At 41.4% G+C, this 24,524-nt stretch overlaps 1 protein-coding gene across 1 annotated transcript in view; it reads left to right on the forward strand.

Moving 5' to 3' along the window:
- Positions 1–24,524, forward strand: part of ttll5 (tubulin tyrosine ligase-like family, member 5) — a 53,295-nt gene that overhangs the window by 9,612 nt on the left and 19,159 nt on the right. The window contains exons 12-28 of the mRNA XM_053335526.1: positions 32–139; positions 9,284–9,365; positions 9,673–9,734; positions 12,505–12,596; positions 13,203–13,244; positions 14,176–14,283; positions 14,379–14,470; positions 15,722–15,784; positions 16,426–16,574; positions 16,963–17,206; positions 18,330–18,447; positions 18,872–19,018; positions 19,138–19,229; positions 19,360–19,508; positions 19,789–20,367; positions 20,455–20,642; positions 23,263–23,402. Coding sequence (XP_053191501.1) covers positions 32–139; positions 9,284–9,365; positions 9,673–9,734; positions 12,505–12,596; positions 13,203–13,244; positions 14,176–14,283; positions 14,379–14,470; positions 15,722–15,784; positions 16,426–16,574; positions 16,963–17,206; positions 18,330–18,447; positions 18,872–19,018; positions 19,138–19,229; positions 19,360–19,508; positions 19,789–20,367; positions 20,455–20,642; positions 23,263–23,402 — 2,455 coding nt within the window. The remainder of the gene's footprint in view (positions 1–31; positions 140–9,283; positions 9,366–9,672; positions 9,735–12,504; positions 12,597–13,202; positions 13,245–14,175; positions 14,284–14,378; positions 14,471–15,721; positions 15,785–16,425; positions 16,575–16,962; positions 17,207–18,329; positions 18,448–18,871; positions 19,019–19,137; positions 19,230–19,359; positions 19,509–19,788; positions 20,368–20,454; positions 20,643–23,262; positions 23,403–24,524) is intronic.

Consider the following 24,524-nt stretch of genomic DNA (forward strand, 5'->3'; position numbering starts at 1 on the left):
ATTGTTCTTTTCCATTTTCTCTCTCTCCCAGTGTTGATGAGGCAGGTGGAGGACCTCATCATCAAAGCTGTGCTGAGTGCCGAACAACAGATAGCCAACGCCTGCAAGATGTTCGTTCCCCACAAGACAAACTGCTTTGGTACTCATTTTATATTCTGCTGAAAATGTTTTATGCATATTAATTAGAGGTATAACATACTGTAAGTCAGTCTGGGTCATTGAATTATATTGTAGTTGGAAAAAAAAGGGAGGGTGAAGAGCACCATAAGCGAAACAAGCTATATGTAGAATTAGGAACTATAGGCTTAAACACACATAAATACTTATACACACTACCACACCCCTCCCATTTCCTTTCAGTTTCAGATTAATTGTCCCGCAATTCCTCCACACTATTTCTTCACTGAGCCGTATTGAGGTTGCAGACAGTCATTGCTCAGTGTGGAGCCTTCTTGCCTGTTGCTGCCCTCTGACTGGCCGCCGGGTCGTGAAGGGCCTGTTGACAGAAGCAGGAATTCGCTTCCTCTCCTCTGTTGCCATTCAACTTTGCCTGATTTAGGCTGACTGTTTTCTTGGCTGCTCCTGCCTACCAGCGGGCTCGAGTGAACTCCATTTTGGAGCCATTACCCATGTTAGTGTTGGCACTAATTGTCTGCTCTCTCTCTCTCTCTCTCTCTCTCTCTGTGTGTTTGGCAGCCTCTCTGAGATTTGGGGTTTGAGAGCGAGCACATTGGCCCGAGCCTTTCCTTGGTATCACTGTCTATTTTTCGCTCTTTTTCCCTTTTCTCTTGCTGTTTGTGTTTGTTTATAATTCTCCCTCTTCTCCTCACACTCAATTTCAATTTAAACTTAATGGGTTTCATTGGCAAGAAAAGACAGTGGTTATATTGCCAAAGCAAACAAATATTAACAATAATAATAGTACCAGTCACCATGTTTGGTATAAATGACTAACAACAACCACAGTTACAACAACAACAATAATAATAATGATAAATATATACCAAGCAAGCAAACAACATAATATAATATATGAACACAAAAAAGAACAGCCTAGTGTTTAATCTAGCTGTGGCAAGAGGCCAGATATGTAGCAGCCAGTATGCAGCAATTTTGTTTTTCTCCTAAGAGATATCTGAGTCGGCCCCTCTCTGATTGTGATTCAAATTCTTGATATTTGGGCAGAATATTGGTGCATATTTGTCGTAGTGGAGCAAAAATCAAATGTATGTAGGGTTCCAGCAGTGTGTGCACAGTGAATACAGCCCGTCCTGTCCTGTCCTTAACCCAGGGTCCATCGATGACATCAGTCTGTATCTAGCTGATGTCGTTCTCAATGTCTCATCAGTCACGGTGATCAGATATACTGCCACTGTGTGCTGTTGCTTCAGGGCCAAAATAATGCTCCATTTTTACTTTTGAGTTTTTGTGGTTTCTTTCAAATAAGTGATGCATTTTTTTCTGTTGCCTCGTTATAATTTGGTTGAGCCAGATTGTCTGTGGGCTGTTCTGAGGCTCTGCAGGGCTGGTAGAGAGGATAGGGGAACTGAGTCTCAGGACCAGTTGGCTGGGGGGGGGGGGGGGACTCTTTCCTGGTTCATCTCTTGGTATTCAAGGCTTTGTGGTGGAATGTTTGAGGGTTGCTTGTTTTTTAGGAGTTTGTTAAATTTGATGACTCCTTTCTTTTTTTTCAATTTTAATTTGGATGCAGTATTGCCCCAATTCTGCTCGACAGGCATTATTTATAGTTTTTCTGTCAAGGTGTAATACAGTATGCCTCTACAGAAATTCACATGAAGTGTTTCAATTGGATTATTGTCCCGATTTCTAAAATGTAGATGTTTGCTGAGTGGGCTCCAAACTTCACTGCCATACAGACCTATATGACCCAAATTTGACTTATTATCTAATTATTATCTATTTTGATGTTTGCCCTCCATACCTTGTCACTCAGGTCTTTCACAGCTATGATCTGGTGTTGATATTTAGGCCTAAATATGTGTATTTTTTTTTTTTTTTTTTTTGTAGTCCAGTCGTGTCCAAATAGATTTCATAGTTTTGATCCTTATAACCAGACCTTTATGTTCACTGTCAGGTCTGAAGCTGTGCAAGTGATCTAAAGGATGCTGTAGGCCTTCCTCGGTAGGGGACATTAGCAGACACTTGATTTCTGTGTCACTTAGGGTAAAACTAGACTCTGAAGATTGTTCTAGCGTTTTTAGCCTACTCATAAATATAAATGTTGAATAGAGCAGGGGACAGAGTGCAGCCCTGTTTCACTCCACGTTCCTGAGAAAATAAATCTGTTTGCATGTTGCCAATTTTAAAAGCACATTTGTTATTTGAGTACATGGATTTTATTACCTCATAAGTTTTACCACCGACACCCATTTTATTTAGTTTATACAAAAGGCTGTCATGCCAAATCGAGTCAAATGCCCTTTTGAAATCTCCAACACATGGAAAGATTTTGCTTTTGTTTTCATTTATTTGTTTGTCAGTTAGGGTGTGGATGGCAAAGATGTGGCCTGATGTGCTGTATTTTGGGGGAAATCCAATTTGACTTTTACTCAGGGTGTTGTTTTCATCAATGAAGTGCATTGGTCAACAGTTTTTCGAAATGATCCTTCCTTTATAATTATTTGGGTCAAATTTGTCACAGTTTTAGTGAATTGATGATGTGATTAATCATTGGTGCCAAATATCAGTGAAAATGCCTGCAGCAGGGACGGATTGAAAACTTTTGGAATAGCCTGCTTGCCTTAGTATTTGATAGCTTCATTTAATATGGCGTCAGTACCACAGGCCTTTTTAGATTTTAGATTTATTTTTTCAAGTAATTCTTTTTCTGTAATCGTGGGTGTTACAGGGATGCTGGTAGTCTTTAATTGTTGATTCAAGAATGAGTAATTTTCTTTGTATTTGTTTGACTAAGTTATTTAAGTGATTTATCCAAATATCTCCATGCTGGATTGCCAAGTCATCATTTATTGATTTGTTTAAGGTTTTTCTTCAATTTTCCAAGAATTGATTAGATGTAACTGATTCATCAGTCATGTGAAGTTCATTTCAGATAAGCTTTTCTTTCTTTTTTGTTCTTTGGGTATATTTGTATTGTTTTAGTGTATTTCCTTAATGAAGGCATATTATTTGGTTGCCTAGTTCCAGATGTTTCTAATTAGATAACTTAATCAAGACTTTCCTTAGAGTTTTACACTTCATTTGTTGTCATTTAATCTTTTAAGTTTGCTCTTTATCTTTAAAATCTGTCAATTTTGCTAATTTTGTCAAATATGATATTAATGTTCTCTCAAATTTACACCTTGATTATTGAAGGAGGGTGATATCCATAGGAGTGATTGGATTTATTGACTGCTTATTGCCCTTTAGTAGTTTTCCTTGCTGTCTGTACTCCATCTACAGGACTGAGGAGCAGGGTGTAGTTTCCTCAGATTGGCGGTTATTTTACTGTGATCTGAAAGAGGTGTTAAGGGACTGACTGTGAATACTCTAAGAGACAAAAGATCGAGGTCAGAAATAAAAGTCGACTGTGCTGCTGCCAAGAGATGAGCTGTGTGTATACCTTCCAAGAGAGTCCCCTCTTAGACTACCGCTGACCGTGTGCAGACCCAGTGCAGAGTTACAGAAGCTGTGTCCCATTTGTGTTGGTCAGTTTGTGATAGTGGTTTCTGGTGGGGTATATGTGGTGAGGGGGAAGGTTGTTGCTGTCTAGTGCATGTTTATTCCCGTGAGTGTCAATGGTGTCTGGTTTGTCTGCTGTTGTAGCATTCAGGTGGCCACAGACCAGGACATTTCCTTGGATCTGAGACTGATTAATTTCCCCTTCTGGACTGGAGAAAGTATCCTCATTGAAATCGGGTGACTCAGATGGAGGAGTGTATGCAGCACAAAGGAAAACAAATCTTTATCAGTTGAAATCATTTGCTTGTTAATCTTAAGCCTGATAAAGAATTCTCCCTTTTTTATTAATTCAATTGAATGGATTAGTTGACATTCATTTTCCCTGAGTCCCTGTCCTGTGGAAGTCTTTTCATGTTGGTAAATGGGAAAATGATTTCTCTATAACTGAGTGGACAACCAGTGGAAACATCACATTTACAACATGTTTCCTGAAAGATAACAATATCTACATCATGAATCTCCTTCAGGAACTCTGAGTTTCTGCTAGTCAAGCCAAAAGCAGAGGACCGGAGCCGCTGTATGTTCCAGCAAGCGATGGAAAATGATTTCATGGGTAATTCTTTACTTTTCAAATGAGAAAAACTCCTACAAGAAAAGAAAACAAGAACTATTCTAATGGGTTTTGTTTGTCAGTCATTTAGTTACATTACAGTTATTTTCCTTGTGTTGGTCTGCGTGTGTGCACGTGCATGTGCATGCTCATATGCAGTTTTTGTTTTTAAACTTACGTAATGAGTAGGCTCAGCATGCCCTTGAATGTCACACACTCTCTTTCACCTCTCAGATGTTAGAAAAATAAAGGGCTCTGCAGTTGTGACAGGCTCCTGTAGACATAATAACCCTCCCTGATCGCTGGTTGTTTGGGCTCTATTGGAAGCGTAGCAGCATGGACTCACACCATCAGACAGTCGCCTGCATAAAGATGCTATCTGCACTCTGAATATCACCGCTAGGTTGAGAAACCACACCGAGCCAGGGTGTGAATGTTGACTGTGCAGGTATTTGCAGGGAAATGTGGCTTTCCAAGCCATAACCTGGCCCTGATACACACTTGATAGACATGAATGAACAACCAGATGACACATATCTTTGCAGTGAGACTGAAAAACAGGATGGGAACAACAAGTTTGCATTTTCTGTCATTCACTCTTTCATTCAGGTACATCCTGTTTTTATATGCACCTACTATATATCTGTCACAAAAGTTGCACATGGGATAAGCATTTACACAGCTGTATATAAACAGGTCTCGACTTCTGTCTATACAATATCCTATGGTACAGCTTTGCTATAGAATAGAACAGTACATTTACAGTGTACATTTAAGAATGTAGAAGAAAAGTGTGTAAGACTGTGAAACATTATCACTCAACCCTGCTGATGACACTACGCTGGTGTCTTAATTAATATATACTTTTAAAATTGTGGCCGCTCTCATTCCACATGGATTTGAAATGAAACAACAAACAACTTAATAAGTTTTAGTTTAGAGGTGTTAACATCCATACTGTGCGAACATTGTAGAAATCTCAGCCCTATACAGACCTGTATAGACATAGATACCACAGCAATATCATTGTGTAGCACAAAAGCAATTAGACTGTACACCTTTTACTAAGACACATAATACACTGTGGTCGGCTGTGAACATGCCCATTACCTTTCTTCTGAAGTATCAGTTTACTATTGAATTTAGTGTCATTTTGTTGTCTTCAGATGGCCCCAAGCAGGATAATTACAGCATTCATCGTCTGTCTACAGGATTAAGTTTCCAAAGACAGACACTGACGGTTCCAGAGGACCACCCTCATCCTCTCTCTGTTGATCTGTCTCTCACCGTGTGGTCATGTTCCATGCAAACTATGCGTGTATGTATGTATGTACAGTATGAATACACAGACATGTAGGGACCGGTGTAGAGCATGAGTTTTACAAACAGACTGGTCTGTCTAAGCTTCGGGGAGACCAGCATAGTATCTTTGTGGGCTTTTTTTTTTTTGGTATCTTAAATAAAACCCACCCAAACCACCAAGGAGCCTTGTTCACTCAGCCCCTCTCAGCTTCAGCCCCCTTTTTCTCCTCCTCTTGCATTTTTCCTTGCTACTTTCCCACTCCGCCGCCTACAATAACATTCATCCTCGGCCTTTACAGCTGCTGTGTACTTGTAAACAGGTAAAGCATCAGAACTAATGGCAGCGAAGTCGTACATGTGTGTCAGGGCCGTGAATGCGCGGATAAAAGCAGCTATTGTTCAGAGTTTTTAATACAGTCTCTGGCTTGTCTGGAAGGGAGCCACGCGAGACCATAAAGCACATTATAATCTTAATTTACTGCAAATTGTTCCCTGCCATTTAATGTCTATTAATGGCTTTAATACAATGTTTATTGTTTTCAAATGGGATTTCTTCCCTTTGCTCAAATTGCGCTGCATATCTTAACGGGCATACCGTAACAAAATCTTTTTATAGCTTTGTAATGTTTCATGTGGGAAGAAATAAAAACAACAGATTTTTCATTTTACATTGGTAAGAAAATTGTGTGTGTGTGTGTCTGTGTGTATGTGGATGTGTATATGTGTGTGTCTGCAGAGAGAAAATGCCACCCATGCAGCTCCTTACCGCTGCCGTGTGATTAATGGACAGGCTTTTTGCTGAGGGATGCTGATTACGAGATATTTTGACTAAGATCTGATTAGCCAAGCCAAAGGCCTATTTTATTACACACAAAACATTCCACTTACTGGTCCTGGGTTCCACTGAACGTCCCTCATTAAGTGCTGAGTGTGGTTGGATCCCCTGTCTGTGAACCACTCTCCCTGTTTTACATTTGTCAGATACTCCCACACTCCAGTGCAGCACACTGTTTGTATGCCTATGATGACAGTGGAGCTGCTGTATGACTCAGACCCTTTTTAAGAATGATTAATGGATCGGGCCCGGCTATCATAATAAGACTATAGAGTGTTAACTGTGACTTTAATTTGTTGTCCTCGGAGTGTTTTCACGATTGTGGCTCCAAGCTGCTCCGCTGCGCTCCCTGCAACAGCCGAGAAACAGCTCAGCAGCAATAATTTATCTCAGAATGATGCAAGAGTAATTCAATTGTCCTCGCCTATGAAGAAAACACATGAAGGAAATACTTTGTGCTGCTGTTGTTATTTACGGCCAACAAGGCTAGAGATGGCCAGGGTGGGGAGATTATTGTTTTTGGGTGTTTGTCTCTTGTGTTGAAGTTTCCAGCAGCGCCCATCCAATAATAAAAACAAACGTGCTCTTCATCATCCCTTTTTTTTTTTCTGTCACATTTTTCTTCTTTCCCTCCCTCTTTAATGGGTGTGATGTGGATGTTCACTGCCTCTCATCTCCTTGTCTGTGATGCTTGTTGTGGGCTCTCTGCGGGCGCATTTAACAGCGCTCCCCCCCGGCAGCGGTCGAGCCACAGAACAAACGTGTCTGCCAGTGAGCGGCTCAGCAGGCTCATGGGGCAGGAGCGGCGTCTGCTCCTAATTGGGGGAAAATGCGCGGCACATGGAGTCTGCTTGTCGGGGGCTGGTGAGGTGGTGTAACACCTCCCTATTTTCCCCTGTTGTTGTGGTGCCACTGATGAGGCACTCCAGGCTCAAACCCATTTATTCCAGTACTCTGTTACCCAAACCTAATACATAATGTTTTATGACACACGCACTCTCTCCATCCCTGTCTTAGTCTCAGTTTGTGTGTGTGTTTTTATACAGAAGTGGACAAAATGGGATAAGCCTGCAAGTGGAAAAGAAAATCCCAGTGCTCTGCTGAAGTGAGCATTGCTTAACAGTGGGGGTCCAGTCCGTCTTGAAGTGTTACAGAAGTAAAAGATGGCAGTTGCAGTTGGCAAACTTTATCCAACTCCATCATCAGCATATAAAATGAGCAGTTACACCAATTTGAACCTCATGACTGTACCATATTTTGTCCTCTCAACTCATATAATATACCGCAACCAAATGAAATATACTGGACAAAATCCAGTTTGGATTTTCTTCAGTTCATCTTAACACAGAAGTGTTTTAAGGAAATGTTAATTAAAGATGTGCTTTGGATAGCACAGTAAGCACATGTAGTTCTTACTCATAGAGGTTTGGCCAAGATTCAGACTAGCCCAGAATGATCTGACTATCCTCTGATATTTCTATTCTCTTCTAGGAGCAGAATCCCACAAAATATTTTGACAGAACATTAACTGCTTCTACATGTCTAACAGAGACATCATCAGGCATAGTCAAGTAAAACTGACAGAGATCTTTGTTGGATTATAGCATTGCTCTGTGAAATAACATTGATTGGGGGCTACAGGATGTATCAATACTTCTGCCTCCAGTCAGTGTTTTTCATCCAGCAGTGTTTTGGATGTGCACTCTCTACATTTTTTCTCCACAATTCTGTATGGCCATGATTTGTTTAACAGACTTAATGATTTTTAAGCATACACTGCAATAACTAATGTGCACGCAATAATAAAAGTAACTCATCCTGTTAAAACTATAGTCATTCTGCCTACCATTAATCAACCAAGTGCAATATCAAGCCTTCGCTCGCTGTCATGCTGGCTTTTGTGTGCTTAACACTGGCATTGACCTGAGATGCTAGAACAAACAGTGCTGGTTATGGCAGCTTTGAAACCTCCACCCCCCCAGCCTATTCTCAACACAGTCTGTTCTTTTGAAGTGCCATTAGAGGGATTTTTCCTCTGGCTCTATAGCTGGGCTTTGCCCTATCCCTGTAAAATACTGTGGTTTTCCCTGCACGCTGCAGCTGGGGCCGGCGGGTCGTCGGCTTAGGGTGACACTCCCCAGAGCAGCGTGAGGGCTTTCATAGCCCAACAGTGTCACAGCGAGCCATGTATCAGTCATTGAAACAAGAGGGAAAATTGAGATAGAATGGATGAAATTTTACATAGGGAGACTTTCTCTGTGTCAATCAGTGATCAGCTTATTATTAGCGTGAAATGTTATACAATATATAGGTTTTATCATTTCTGTCACTTGGGACACACAGTCACATTTCCAGCTTTGTACGGAGTTCAAAGTTTATTGGCCAAGTTGGACAAGATACTGACTTTATCATGGGGTGAAGTTATTTCTGGTAGCCATTAGAGTGCCATTCCTCTTGTTAATATATAGTGACAATATGTAGACTGTATAACCTTCCCAGCCATGAGAGAATTATTGACTGTATGTATGAAAATATTCACAGCCCCAGTTTGTTTTTGATCTACCGTCTTACGTAAGCAACTTCATGACAGATGAAATGTGTATGTACTTAGTTAAAGCAATAGAGCCAATCCCTCAGTAGCAGGCTTCGCTGAATGTTTCTCTCTTGAGTGATTGGGTATATAACATGCATGTAATCAGTAGCAGAAAGACACAAATCATGCTGCCAAATGCCACATAATTGGGCTATGATAAAACTCTGGAAAGGCTTGTGACTTTGATACTGTTCATCCTTAATTTTCAGGGAGCAGATCTTAAAAGTTCCTAATTCTGCCTCCTGACTTTTTTTTGTTTGTGTCGAGGACCTTTTGATTCATTTTGTCTCTCCTTTTTTAGAATTGTATGGTTTTGACGTGCTCATTGACACCAACCTCAAACCCTGGTTGTTGGAGGTGAATCTTTCTCCCTCCTTGGCCTGGTGAGTGTCACTTTTGTAATCATTTTTACCCCACAGACTCAGGCAAGGACTGTTTTTTGAATATGTAAAAAAGAGGTTAATTAAAAAGAAAAGAAAATGGCACTTGCTTTATTTTTGAGAACATACCCTCAGGCTAAAATGTTGTTTCTACTTCCACAAAAATATCAGTTTAGCAGATTAGTCAAGGTCAGTTAACAAATCTGTATCTTCTTATGACCTTTGACTTATTTTTCTCCACCCTGTGCATGTAATGTAAAGTTTATTTGTTTTTTTTTTGTTTCATTTTTTTCCCTCTACTTATTTACAGTGATGCACCCTTGGATCTGAAGATAAAGGCCAGCATGATTGCAGACATGTTCTCGCTTGTGGGTGAGTGCGTGCTACAACAGTGATTAAATACAACATCTATTTAATTTCAGGGTTTTGCACCAATGATTGCACATCAAAGACATCCAGGTTATATAAATTAAATGTCCAAGTCTTGAGTCATATTATTTTACCCTTATGTTAGAGAGAGAGAGAGAGACTTAAGTAAACAGAAAACCATCCACAAAACATCATTATTTTTTATGTGTCTCTCTAGAAATGATAAAAATCAAAGAATCAAAGTTTGTTAAAAACATCATATTAAAAGTCCTTAAATGTGTTTTCCTAAGAATGCACACGTTTGGATGTCAGATACAGAATTGAGCTGGAACATCTGGATTACAGAACAGAAAAATCTTTAAGATGTACTATAGTAACATGATCAGTCATTTTAAGAGCTTAACAACCAAATTACACTGGTTTAAAACTAAACAGGACCAAATGTCAACAGCCACGCTACACTCACAGATCAGTCTCAAAACGCTTTCGCTCACACAGACAGAGCACAGGCTTCCAGCTTTCGTTGTTAAAAGTGGGAAGAAACAATTAGAGTTTAAAGAAACATTTCAGAACCAATCCAAAGTTTTAAGGGAAGCTCTTCATTTTGGGGCGGTGACATGCAGTTCACTATGAGAGGAGAACGGGGAGGAGAACATCTTTTTTAGTAAGCTGTAACCTTGCCAAAATGTAGGGGGCGTAGATTTGTTAGTGGCCGTTGTCATCTCCATTCAAGCAACTACTGTGCATTTAGAAATCCCCAAATGTAGGTAAGCGGAGATCTTTGATTGCCATGCTAATGTCAGCATGCTCACAATGACAATTCGACTGTCATATGATTATTATGATGCTTTTCGTACTTCCACATGTTGCTGTACCAAACATTCATTTCAGTCTGGACCAAATTGGTAGACCGACCAACTGACAGACCACCCCTGTAGCCGTGCCGCTACTATGGCTAAAAATGCATTCATCGTAGATTTAAATGGAAAAAAGAAAAGATGGTTATGCACAGTTTAAGGATTAGTCATTGCGAAATCATTTACTTGGATTAACAACCTTAATTTTGGAGAAGCATCCTGGTCAAGAGTCATACTCTAATTAGCCTGCAGAAAGTTCCATTGTGTCTCAGTCGAGTGCTTCTGAATTTCCCTCTTCACCATCTTTTTTCACTAACTCTGAAGACGTAGATGATTGTTGGCTTTTTCTGTAACCAGCAGGTTTCAAGCTTGTGGAGACAGTCGTCTATTGTTAAATGCTTAATGTTTTCCTACATTCCACTAGTTGAGTTTGCGCAAACTACCAAAAATAGCCGTATGGCTTCATAGTGGGAGCTCCAGTGTTGAGAGAATAAACCACAGCCTTCATTAATTACCATTAAATGTCTTGCGGACAAAATTGTCAAGAAAGGCCTTAGCTGTTTTGAAGTCATTAAGCTTTCCTGAGAAACTGGATCCTACATGTCAAACTAAAGCAATCGTAAGCAGTAAGACATAAAAAATGCCTAGCCCAAGGCAGAGATAAACACTGTTTATACAACAATGTTTGCAGAAGAGAAAGAGATGCGTCTCTGTTATGTCTCCACCCCTGTTAATTATTGAATTTTCATGCAAAAGAAGAGCTCAGAAATATTTTGTGATAAGTAAGTTTATCTCATATTTTGTCCACTAACCAGAGGTGCTCATATACAATCTGAAAGCTCATCTTTATCCTTGTAGATGTGACTATACGTGTAGTGAAAACCAAATTTCCGCATCTCTTAATAATACAACCTTACTTATTCCTCTTATTTAACCATCGCTCTCAGCATAAATGGAGCCAACTGATTTGCAGGCGTCAATCTAAACTGGCACTGAACCATTAAGTCTGCCTGTGGTCTCGCCCTAATGATATTAAAGGAATGGCTATTGTGCGTGTGTGCGTGTGCATGCAGATACGCGTGTGTGCGCTTTAGCCTAGGCCGTGCTGTGGCTTGAAACACTCCCCTCCGGCTCATTAAATGAAAGAGTAGAATAATAAATTGCCAGTTGTCTTTGGACTGAGGCATTGCTGCGGATCTGGGGGAAAATGAGCAGTGGCATATAAAACATAGCACATCTATTATATACCAAACAAACTAAGTCACTGTAGGCTGATAACACTTGGGTTGCATCCCAGACCTGTATATAATGACAGCATTCCATTAGCATTCATTTTCCGACTGTGTTTAGCTGTCAGCTCCGTGTCGCCCATGTTTGTGATAATTGCTGTGTTTAGGTAAGAGCGTGGCAGGGGCCTGATTCTTACCTGACGGCTCGGATGAGGCAATACAAATAGCTTCGAGCTCCGAGCTGTCAACAGACTTCATTCAACTCAACATAAACATAATTCTTGAATGTCTCACTTTTACCACTAGCTAGATTCGAGGGAGTGTGTGGGAATTAATAAACAGAGGGTCGTAGATTTTAATCTTACTGACAGGGTGGGAGCATCATGGTGGGAAATCACAAACACACTTATCAACTACCATTGAAATGCACTTAAGCAATGCAGTGTAACACAGGGGGGGGGGCTGGTGTTTGTATTTGTGCTGCTATAATAGGATTTAAAGTTAAAGTTCATGAAAGCATCATATTGTTTAAGACATTCTTTTCTTGCCCCACGTTCTACTTTGATTTCTTGTACAAACACTGAAAATCTGACGCAATATACAGATTAAAGGTCACGGGAATGAGTATCATATTTTAAAGCTGATGTCATTGATATACCACTTCTTGACTGATTCGCGTCCCTGCAGGCTTTGTGTGTCAGGACCCCCTGTCGAGGCAGTCGCGCTCTGACCGAGTCACCCTCGACCCCAGCCTCAAACCCCAGGCTCAGAGAACACAGGTACTGGACTCTCTCTCACACACACACACACACACACACACACACACACACACACGTATACACTAACACAGTACAAACAAGCCAAGCCAAGTGTTGCACTCGCTTACCCTTCCTTGTGAAACATTCCCATCCTTGTTTTGGTCTTTCTTGTGCTTACAGTACATTCCTGCCACTGTCACTTAACTCTTCTCATCCCCTCATGGAAAATTTACTGTAATGCAAAACAACTGCTAATATAATTACAGTGTTTGAGTGACATCAGTTTGTAAGTGCTGCACCCTGTGGCTTATTGTTTTATCATTTCTAATCAAGTGACTAATGCTCTCGCTAGGCCTTGTTGGCTAATGATGCCACAGCAGCTAATGCACTTGGCTCCCTCCGCTCGACTACTGCACCCAGATTTGGCGCTGGATGTGCTGGAAAGAGATTACTAAATCAGACAGATTTCTGCTCCACCTCATGTTGTGTAAAGGGCCTGTTTAGACAATACAGTAACAATGTCTCATTGTTGCATGCAGTATGCATGTTGAATAACAGCGGTCACAACGTGTCACAGTAATTCTGATGCTCACCGGCAACTCACTGTCTTCACCCGTTGCCTCTTAGAAACCTTTTTCTGCACCGACAGCCACCGCTCGCAGCAGAGTGGTAAGTTTTCTTCTGACTCATCCGTATTTATCTTTCTTTGCCTTGTCCATTTGCAATTCCCTGATGCCTGTTACATTACTGGTAAGAAATTGCTCACTCCTTTCTGCTTATTTGATTATGTGGTTTTACTATTTCTCATAGTGGCAGACAAATGGATTATATCGATTCCCGAAGCTGAATTTTAATAGATTTCTCATTACATTAGCAAAGTGGCCTGTTAAAACAAATGCTGCAATGCACCACTTGGCTCAAAAGTTCAGAAACTTTTCTTAATAGAGTCTCAGTTTCTCAGACATACCTAAAGCAAGCCTGACTCTAAAGCAGGCTTGTCATTGAGGCCGCTGAAGGACTCCAGGGGCCTTCGGAGAACCTGTCCTCTTCCTTTACTCTGATTGGGGCAACAGTTGAGACGAGGGCTTAGGCCTTGTCACTTTTTGGCTGCCTTTGTATCCCTCCAGCCGCAACAGACAAATTAAATATAATCCCCACTGCTATTGAGATGACAAATTCTGCATGTGATCGTTCTGGGTTGTGGCCCTGCTGTCTGGCCCCGAGTTCCAACGTGCATGCCAAAGTTGTCAATCACAGCCTGGTAGTGCATGCAGAAGAGAGGCAGCCAGAAATGCCAACGCATGACATAAAAAGCTCAAATTCATGTGACAGGGAGAAGAGGAGATTCTTTTTGGGTGCTCAGGATATCTATTTTCCATCTAAAAATGAGAAATATGTTTCCGACCTGCTAGTCATTGTCAGTGACAGATGACCTCTTTAACAAAAATGTAAGAATTACAAGTACACTGACAACCTTTGGAGCACATTTAATTAAACTCTTTTTAACTTTTGCAAGTATTTGTGTTGGACAGATGAATGGTTGTACATGGTTGGTTATAGTTGATATTAGTGATATTGTCTCTGTTCTTTCCCCTGCTAGCGGCAGAGGCCTGCATCAGCCAGTAACGCAGAGACAGACGGGTTGAAAGACAGGCAAGGAGCCAAACAAGGCCAAGGAGACAGCACTTTAAGTTTGACTGCTGAAGAGGTACAGTCTTAATAGTGGCAATATGACATGATTTTGATACTGAATAAACATGGATTCCTTTATAACGCTTGCTTTGTTTTCTTTCACTAATATAGATCAAAGTGCTTAGGAGGATAAAGGAGGAGTATGAGAGACGAGGGGGCTTCATTAGAATCTTCCCCACAGCAGAGACATGGGAGCTTTATGGGTAAGCTGAACAAAGAAAGCACAGACTGATCACTTGTAATCAGCTACTACCCTTGACTGTCGCTAATGCCTACCATACACTAAAAGACTGAAAGACTTAAGTCTGACACCCTCTCACATCTAAAGACGTCAGCACTCTAGCAGTTGCAGTTTTTGCTGCTTCCTGTTTGGGACTGAGTGCACCTATTGGTTGTTGACAATGTTCATGTCATTGAACATCACCATTTACATGAGCCAAGACTAAAAACTTCCAATAATATTAAACATGTTTGATTTTATCGGAATGTCAAAACCTGAAAAAGACTGACTTAAGAGTACAGCTCGGACTGAGTTTTATGACCACCGTACGCCACATGATCAAGATCATGATACAACACTCTGTACAATACACAGGCAAAATATGACTTTATTTGCACATTTATTCATAAATTTGCCTGCGATAGTGAAATAGCTTGAAAGCATGAGGTGTAGCTACAAAGTTGCTAAGCATTAGTTGTCAGAAGGTATTTCTATATATTTACACTGAGCAACCAATATATATACACTCACTGGACACTGTATTAGAAACACCTGTGCAATCTAATGCAATCCAATACAACTGCTCTACCATAAACAGCTTATACATTCTTGTTTTTTGTTGACATTGTCAGAAATGTGATAATTCTACTTCTGTGTTTATTATTGAGGTTGTAGCAGGTGGTGGTGGTGAACTGGAGTGTGTTATATTGAAAACTAATGTATACCCCTTCATGTAAAACACCACCTATTGACATAAAGTAGAATTCTCAAAATGCCAACAAAAATGTAGAATGTAGGGCAGAGCTAGTGGAGTGGCTGGTGAATGTATGTATCTATACAAAGAATGTCGGCCAATATATTGATGTTGATTTTTTTACTCCCTGATATCAGTATCGGCATAGGCCCCAAAAATCCAGTATGGGTTGGGCTCTTGTAGAAATTCCCTTATTTGAGAGCTAATCCATTTGGTTTGCTTAGAATTCATATTCCTATCTGAGGATTTGTTGCTTAATAGATACACAGCTCTCTTAGCAGCAGAGATTTTGTGGGATCTCAAACTCAAATTATTGAGTGGTCTGGGAAATAATTGGTGTGTTTAATAGCAGCTGCTCCCAGAGTAGCTATATCACAGAAGCTTCATTTTAACACATTTGCCGCAAATGAGGAGGTTGAGGCACATTCGGGACCCTGCCTTTATGATTATTGTAATTTGCTTATTATCTTCTTCTCTCAGTGGATATCTGGAGTCCAAGACATCAATGAACTACATGTTGGCAAACAGACTTTTCCATGGAAGGTAAGCGTTTCCATTGTGGTCGGGATTGGGGAATAAATCTCTCCATCAGTTTGTGGAAACGGTTGGATCTTAACGTGGCGTTTGTTTTGTCTTTCGATTGGATAGGTGAGAGGAACAGCTGACAAGACGTTGCGCAGTCAACTTTTCCAGCGCGCCCAATGTCTATGTGGCATTGTGGCGTCGATTTGAGGGCAGGAGGGGGGGGGGGAGACAGTTATAGATGAACTCTGCCTCTTTAGTGAACCACATTTTTGTTATTGTAATACAACATGCGTTTATGTTATTTAAATCAGTCTGGGCTTTCATGTTTAACCACTGCTTTGACTGTTTCACAATATTGTCTGGAGATTTGAACCCCAACTAAGCCCATCTAAGATTTTTCCATATTCCTTTGGTAGCCAGAGTAGGGAGACGGTTGTTGCTGCAAGACCTCAGTTGCTGCTATTATTTGACATTTATACTCTCTCCTTTGGATCATCACTGTCTGTCACGTCAACTTCTGGACAAACTACTCAACCACACTAATCTTTCACAGAACTGGCTTCAGTTAAAGTTAAAAGTTTGTTGATGATAGGCATATAAATCATTCTTATTGTTGTTGTTATTACGATTGAGTTGACACGTCTTGTTCTGCCTCTCAGGAATGTGAACGGGAATGTGCAGCTGCAGGTGGACACAGTCCACGGCTATCACGTCGTCCAGTATGAGAGGAAGCTGCTGTCTCTGGAGGCACGTAAGAGGAGACAGCGCCACCTGACTCATCGCTCTGCTGCAGGGAAGAAGAAATCGGGTAGGCCTGATGGATCCTGCCTCAGTTCAGGAAACTGCTTTAATTCTCATCTGAAACCAAAGAGAGTGCAGCTAAGTAGGACAGCATTGCACGCTAATGCGCTTTTGGTTCCAATAAATAACTCCCCTGTGTCACAGTAAGGTTAGCCAAATATGACTCTGAATGAGTTCATTTCATTGCAGCAACAATACAGTAAAAGGCCTATTTTGAGTGTGTGTGTGTGTGTGTGTGTGTGTGTGTGTGTGTGTGTGTGTGTGTGTGTGTGTGTGTGTGTGTGTGTGTGTGTGTGTGTGTGTGTGTGTGTGTGTGTGTGTGTGTGTGTTTTTTAATCCAACATGCCAGTCATGCAACTGACATTTGTCTTCCCTTGCAATGCTGCATACCTCAGGTAAGGAATCCAAGGCCTCTCTGACTGAGAGCAGTGGTCTGGAGGGAGAGGAGTGTGCTCAGGAGGAAGGAGAGGAGGTGAAACAAGTTTGTGAACCGGTCTCACACAAGGCTTTGGTAGCAGAGCAAAGAAAACAAGTGGCCACATCACTGGAGAGCTCTCACAGTGAGACTCTGTCCAGCTCGGAGGCAGCCAGGCCCAGAGTCAACCTGCTCAACATCCTTCAGCAGGGGTGGGACCTCAGGTCAGTCTGTATTCTGGGCTGCTGCTCACATTGGCAGCTATTTCATCACCCTCCCTTCCTCCTTACTTCTTACTCACTTTACCCTTTTTCCCTCTTTAAGAAGGAGTCATGCAAAGGGTACTTACAATATGCTCCCACCAAGAGTGTCCCAGTTCCTCACCACAGGTTGAGCCACTGCCTGTGGCTTGTTGGGTCACTGCTAGGGTCAACAAATGTGACTGCTTTACTTATTTTGTTTGTCATATTTATATAGACACACATCTATATAGACTGTTTTACCCCCTAACCCACTATTTAACTTTCTGTACTTTGGTGATTGCATTGTTTTATCTGGACTGGATAGACTATAATCTTCTGTCTGCAAAATAGCTTCATTTGGCATTTTTCTAGTAGTAGCCAAAGCTTGACATTTACCCAAGAGAAGAGTAAAGGAAGTTGTGGTAAGATTATATAAAAAAACATAATATATAAATTCAAATTTGGCTGAGGAGGAAACATTTGAACATTCATATATTCCTTTATTTGAATTAAGAGTCCTGTCAGTACTGACTTACGCCACACTTTACATACTGTTATATTTAAGAGCAACAAAAGACTGCAAGTCTCCCGTAGATTTTTAAAGTGTGCCAAAAATTATAATTTAAGAAGGAATTACAATAACAAGTCTGAATTTGTAGAAAATTCCTGTACTTGCCAGGACTGTGCATGAAGCTGGGAAATTATAGTATAGCATATCATTGTTTGTGTTTGACAGCTTCCAAAACATTTTTTTTCTTCAGTGTTCTGACAGTATCCTCTCCAGGCTCACCTGGGCCACAGAGACAATTTATTATTTTGATGCTGGCGCAGGACAAGATACACAGTGTTTCAACAACTTTTGGCAGAAAGTGATACATACCTGTTTTTGTTTGCTGTCTCTCTGGATGATATGTTAGCAAATGGAATGAGTGTGACTGCTTGTTCTTTTTGCTGTAACACCTGTATCACAGATTCCAAAGCAACAAAGCAGTTGTTACACTTAGCTTGAGGACGTAGTTAATAAAATTACTTTACCTTTGCACTGCTACTTTGTGATGCTTTTTATTTTGTGTTAATTCCTGCTGCCTCTGCCTCTCCTCTCCAGTAAAGTGCAGGCCCGGATGGCTTTTTCCTCTTACCTGCAGCGAGTCCAGCAGAGACTGTTGGCAGAGAGTAGTGCCAACACCATCCCAGCTTGGCCAGAAAAGGACAATGACCAAATGGTATGACTGATTTTTCTATTTTCAAAATCTCCTTTTTTATAATAAATGGACTGGAGTGGAATATCCTGGAGCACTGTTTCTTTTGTATGTACATACATTATCACCCTTATCATTACTAATAATAATGTTGCTCATCTGGCTGGAGCTGAATTGTGTACGAGGCCATTTTGAGACTTTTTTTTTTTTTACCATTTTGGGATGACTTGTCTCTGATTGTAAAGTCATTATCAGTGACCTCAAATCTCTTGGGAAAATCAATCTGAACCTAAGCCAGTCTGCTGCTTATTGAATTTAGAAGTCTGAAAGGCTGAAAGGAGAACACAGTGACAGATTGAATAAGTGCATCAAGGTGCATCGATGCTTCAGGGCAGTGATAGTAAAAGATTTTGCATTTTATGTTTTGTTTTTTTTAATGTCTGCACAGGAGCTGGTGATTCGTTTTTTGAGAAGAGCAGCCAGTAACCTTCAACAAGACATAAAGGTGGTCCTGCCCAGTCGCCAGCTACCACTCCAAGACCGCAGACGCATCCTGTCCCACCAGCTAGGGGAGTTTATCCACTGTTACAACAAGGTACCAAGTTCTCAGACTCTAGTTTTACCCAAGAATTACAATTTCTAAGAGGTGATCCAATCAAAGACGACTATTATTACTTTTCAAACAAGCTCTGTTATTCTTTCTTATCTTTTGAGGAAACCGAACATATGCTGAAAAAACAGGAGAATAGCAAAGAGGAGCTTTGTGTGGACGCCAGTGTATTTCAAGAGTACATCACTGCAGCGAGGTTAGTGAATTGGCAAGTCCACTTGCCATTGTTCAGCACTTGGCTCTTTACAGTTCTTGTTATATATGCTACTGACTGAAGAGTGATCTCAATCTGCAATACACATTTATCTCTCTCTTTTTTTTAACAGTGAAAATGATCTGGAGGAAGTACTGACATTCTACACACAGAAAAATAAATCAGCCACCGTCTTCCTAGGAACAAAAGTCAGGAGTGTTAAGAAAGACTTTCATGAAATAAATGCCTCAGGAGAGCCAGGCAACTGTGAGAAATCCAAAAGTGAGTTCCATCCATGTTTTTTCTTTTTCATATTTCTCTTACTGTAGGTCTGGTTTGTGTTTAATATTTTATCATTCAAACACAGTAAACAGGAATTTTGATGTTTAGATTTTTAAATCCCCCCCAAAAAGTAAAGGGAAAAAAGATTGAGTCATCCAGGGTGAAGAAAGGGTCAGCTTCAAACGATTAGCACTCATTGGGGAAAAACAAATGTGTGTCAGAGCCATGGAATGGCTAACTGATGATAAAGGAGCTCTGGCTTCTTTCCTGCTTTGAACAGCTCTGCCTGTGGCCAAAGAGGATTCCAGCTCTTCAGAATCCTCGCTATCCACAGGGAAAATCAGCAGTGACCCAGACATCAAGGCCACTGAAAGTCAGCCTTCTGTCCGTATGTTGCCTGAAGACCCACAGGCAGCAGTTAGAGCTGCTAAAACCCGGCCAGAGGTGCAGGCCTCTCAGCACTGTTCCAGCTTTCCTGTGACCCTGGATTGCACCCATATTCATCTGCAGCACTGCTCCCCCGCCCCAACATCCTTGCCTCTTCACTGTCCACCACCGCCACCGCCATCTCAGCCACCGTCCTACGCGCAATCCTTGGCGAAATCTCAGTTCTGCCAGTCCGAGACTCTCTCTGACCTTCCTGCATACACCTCCGCTCCTGTGGTCACGCAGCCCCAAAGAGCGATGTGGACAGCTGTTTCTACTGGCCTTAACACAGCGGGTATAGGGCAATCAACCCAGGTGCTCAAAGGGATCCCATCCTTTACCTCATCCACGCCCAGCTCTGCAGCCTCCTCCATGCCAAGTGCCACACACATCTATAGCCAGAAGCTCTCTAGACCCACCTCTGCAGGCCAGGGTAATATTATTTTTCTACATTAACTTCTCGATATTGATCTTATTCCCATATTCACACATTTGTCTTATGTTTTTTTCTTTATATCAGTGATCAGAAGGAGCAGTTCCAGTAAGCTGAAGTCAAACTCAGCGGGGACCTTCAAGGAGTTGAACTCTTTGTCTGCCCAGGCCCAGTCGAACCAGCAGGCTTTCATCTCGGCCCTCCAAAAGCTGGCCGACAAGCAGGTTGCTCGCCATTATGCCAGCTCCAGTAACATCAACCTGCTGACACAACACGTGAGTTCATTATGTTTCCAACCTCCATAAACCAGTGAGCCAACAGGAGCAGGAAGTTTCACTGTGTTCAACTAAGAAACTATGTTGAGTTATTAAACAATTGTAAACTGATCTCCGTGGTGCTTCATGTAAGGAAGAAGAATCTGGCCCTCTGCAGTAGTCTCTCACTGTGAGGTCTCTGATATTTCTCTTTGTTGATGCATAAACCTGGCCTGACCCCATGCTGATTGGCGTCATCTAGCTGCTCATTCATTCAACAGACCTGTTGGAGCCGGAGGGTCTGCTGCCTCGTACAGCGCACCTTCCTCCTTCAGCCTTCAGCTCGCCTGTAGTCTGTGGGCTGGGGCTGCTGTGGGGGTGGGTCTGGAATTGGGTTTGAAGCTGGCTGGCCTAAACAGTGGTGAGCCGCATCAAGCCTCAGCTCTGTGTGAGGTCTCATTATCAGATGCGCCATGGGGGAGTGATTTCTGTTGATACTTAACAAGCAGCCCCTTTTTTGTGGTAATTGATGCTTATAAATAGAGGAATGTGGCAAATTGGCACCGAGCAGGGGAGCGCCAGCTTCGTTGGCTCACCACCATCGTTGGATCACCACCTTCTATATTCCCCAAAGGTTTGTCTTTCAGTGTGGGGAGCCCCTCAACCTTTACTCCTCCTCCTCCTTCTCCTCTTCCACCTCCTCCTCCTCCTCCTCCTCCTACTTCTTCTACTCCTCCTCCTCCTCTTCTGCCTCACTGGATTTTTTCCTGTCAGAGTTTCTTGTGATGGCACCAGACCACACAGACGGCAGTTTCGTGGCTTCCTCTTGACTGTTCATTATTCTGTCTATCTGAAAGGTGTTTGCTGTATTTCCAATGAATAGTTAATCCAAGGAATGGCAGCTGTTTATTTTGCAGAGTAAAACAGACCTGTGTTTTGCACTCAAAGGCTCAGAGAACATTTAGTGTTTTTTTAAAGGCTCAGATTAGAAGTCATTAAATCACTTGCTGAACTAAATGGAGAACTCCGTAAACATGAACAACACCCTGTTGCACTGCTTGACCTCTTAAGGTTTTCGTGATTACTCACTCTCATGCTAGGTTGTATATACAAATTTAAAAACCGCAATTCACTTATAATAAACAAATGTGCTATTACATTGTGATACACAGATATGAAGGTAAATCCTTTCAGCGTGTGCATTTGTGCGTCTGCTGGTGACCTGGACATTACATCCTCTTAACACCGTCAGTCAGAATATTCTCCCTCTGTCAATTGAACATGACCTAACATGATGGGACATTATGGCAGTTTATACAATGCCGTATTGGAACTGTGCCACAGAACTGTTTATTATTGTGTCACTTCTGGATAGACAGCTGGCGGTTGATTTGAGTTGCAGAGATATGTGACATTTTTCAAACTTGTTTATTTCTGTTGTCATTTTGAGCCGTAAATGTAATGTTTGAAGATTTATATCTAAACACGGTGGTCTGACCGGTTTGACATAACATTAGCCTAGCTAACCCAACGTCAACAATCTCAAAATAAGTTGTTTCTTTGATACTGAAAATGAAATGAGACATAAAGCTTCCCACAAATTCGTTCATCAAGATCAGGCTGTAAGGCCCCCATTCTTTTCAGCTGACACCAGCAGTTGGCCTGTCCTGGATCTCCTCCCTTTACCGATGCTGGATCCAGAGCAGTCTTTGATCATGTTTGCTCAATGTAGATGAAAATCTTAAAAACCTGAAACCTTCTCAACTCTTGTTACCCAGCACCCCCATACACAACAAGACTTAACCATTTTCCCTGAAGTTGAGATTATATCTCAGTTGTTCCTCGCCCCTATTTGCTCTGCATCATTAAATTGTGTGTATGTGATGTAGGGATTTTCTACCCAAAGTTATTGTAAACAAACATTGTGATTGGTTCCTGACGTAATATATATGACATTTCATCCTCAAGCTGAAGCTGTTGCCACCAACATGGGTGTTTTCATTTCCTCCTACCCTTGTCCAGAGTTATGGATAGTCATGACCACAGTAGGTGCAGGAGACAAGTATTATATGTGATTCTAGTCGACACGCTGACCCTATCTTTATGTACTAAAAGGCTTGGCAGCTTTACCATTTTTTCGCATTGGGGATTTAATGCTCACACGAGGAAACAAAGTAAACAAAACGCCACAGCGGCGTGATTAATTCTACCATTAGATTTCATCACAGTACATAATTCCCAGGGAGAAAATAGAGCAGCACAGAGGTGCAGTTGCTACAGTAGTGCTGATGTGGTTGTAAACAGATTTGGCAAGTCATGATAACTAATTCTGTTCGGCATGGAGGAGGGGGAGAGGACCACCTGGATTTAGTGCTGAGCGGAGACTAGCTCTGCCATGTGCTGTGTGTACATTTCACACAGCCCCCAAATGCAAGAGATGGAAGTGGTGGACGCAGGGAGGAACATAGTATGAGCACTCATTCATCAAACATGACTAGAAGCAGCAGTGATAGAAGTGACTGCATTTAACATTGATTTTGTTAATGAATGCCTTTATCTTAGTAAATGTAATGAATAGATAATTAAGATTAAATTGCTTTGAGTTGAATTGTCTTTTAAATTCTTCTCTTCCTTCCTACAGTTGACAAACCTGAACCTGGCCAATAGGATGCTGGGCACAGAGAGCTTCACACTGAACAACAAGGTGCGACACACTGCTGCTACGACCCAAGGACCAATGAAAGCTCTTCACTCTGGAACAGATCTACTGAGCAGCACCGGGTGAGTCCAAAGAAAGGTGGCACATTTAGATTGTTATTTTTTTAAATGTGCAATGTGCAATTTCTCATTTTGAATATTGAAATTTGGAAATAAGGTAAAACGTGGATTTCAATTATTCACTTAGTGGTCAATGCATAATCAACAAGACAAGCTTGTTTACAGTTTTTAGTGACACAAAATTATTGTTATTTTAAAAAGGTGTTTTACTGTGTAGATAGTAAAATGTGAAAATTATTAGTTTTCTGTGTTTAAGATACACATTAACTCCATATCAGAGAGAGAAAAGTATCATATGTACAAAATTTTAAGGTGGCTCCTTAAAAGAGCTCCAGTACCCCATTTGGTCAAATTTCTCACCGTTGTACTCACATATACTATATTTTGCCCTCCCCTGAGGCTGCAGAGAAGGAATAGTGTGTTACAGACTCAATGGGAGTCATTGCCAAGGTAAACAGCATATCTCTCTTCTGAGAGCTTTGAATTTGAGATGATGTGCTGATCTAAACTGACACAGACGTTGGAGTCAGTGTAGAAAACCATTCTTGTTTTCCAAAATCAGCGATGATGCCTGAAGGGTTAAAATACTGCAGTTAAGTGTTTCACTTTAGGGACGTTTGCGTTTTCATTCTGACCACTTTGCCGAGCGATAGATGTGTGTCAGAGATGCAGAGGAGCTGCTCAGGTATCAACTATTATTCACTTTGTCCAAATGAATGTCCTGAGGATTTTCTGTGTAATCAACTTTACACAAGTTTTTACTGTGGACACTTAGATTGTGGTAGCCTATTTGGTCACACTCAATAGAATCTAAAGACTTTTTTAATGGTCTCTGACGAGTTTTTAGATTGAAGATTGTTAGTCTTTGGAAAAGGATCGCAGAGTGCCAACACCCCTCTGGGCAGGCTAGTTCAATACGTGCTTGGAAATTGGCGTTTTCTTCCATTTTTAATTGTGCTTTGTGGAGCTAAGAAGCAGTGGAACTGGCTGCTGACTGCCTGGAGTGTGTGAAGCATGCTGGCAGCTTAAAACATTGCTTTGGAAGGGTCGCGGAGGCGGTGGTGGTAGTGGGGAGGGGGCAATATCAACACCCACATAGTTTGTCTGCTCCAAGGCTCTCGCCCC

This window comes from Scomber japonicus, chromosome 16 (genome assembly GCF_027409825.1).
Source record: "Scomber japonicus isolate fScoJap1 chromosome 16, fScoJap1.pri, whole genome shotgun sequence".
Lineage (NCBI taxonomy): Eukaryota > Metazoa > Chordata > Actinopteri > Scombriformes > Scombridae > Scomber > Scomber japonicus.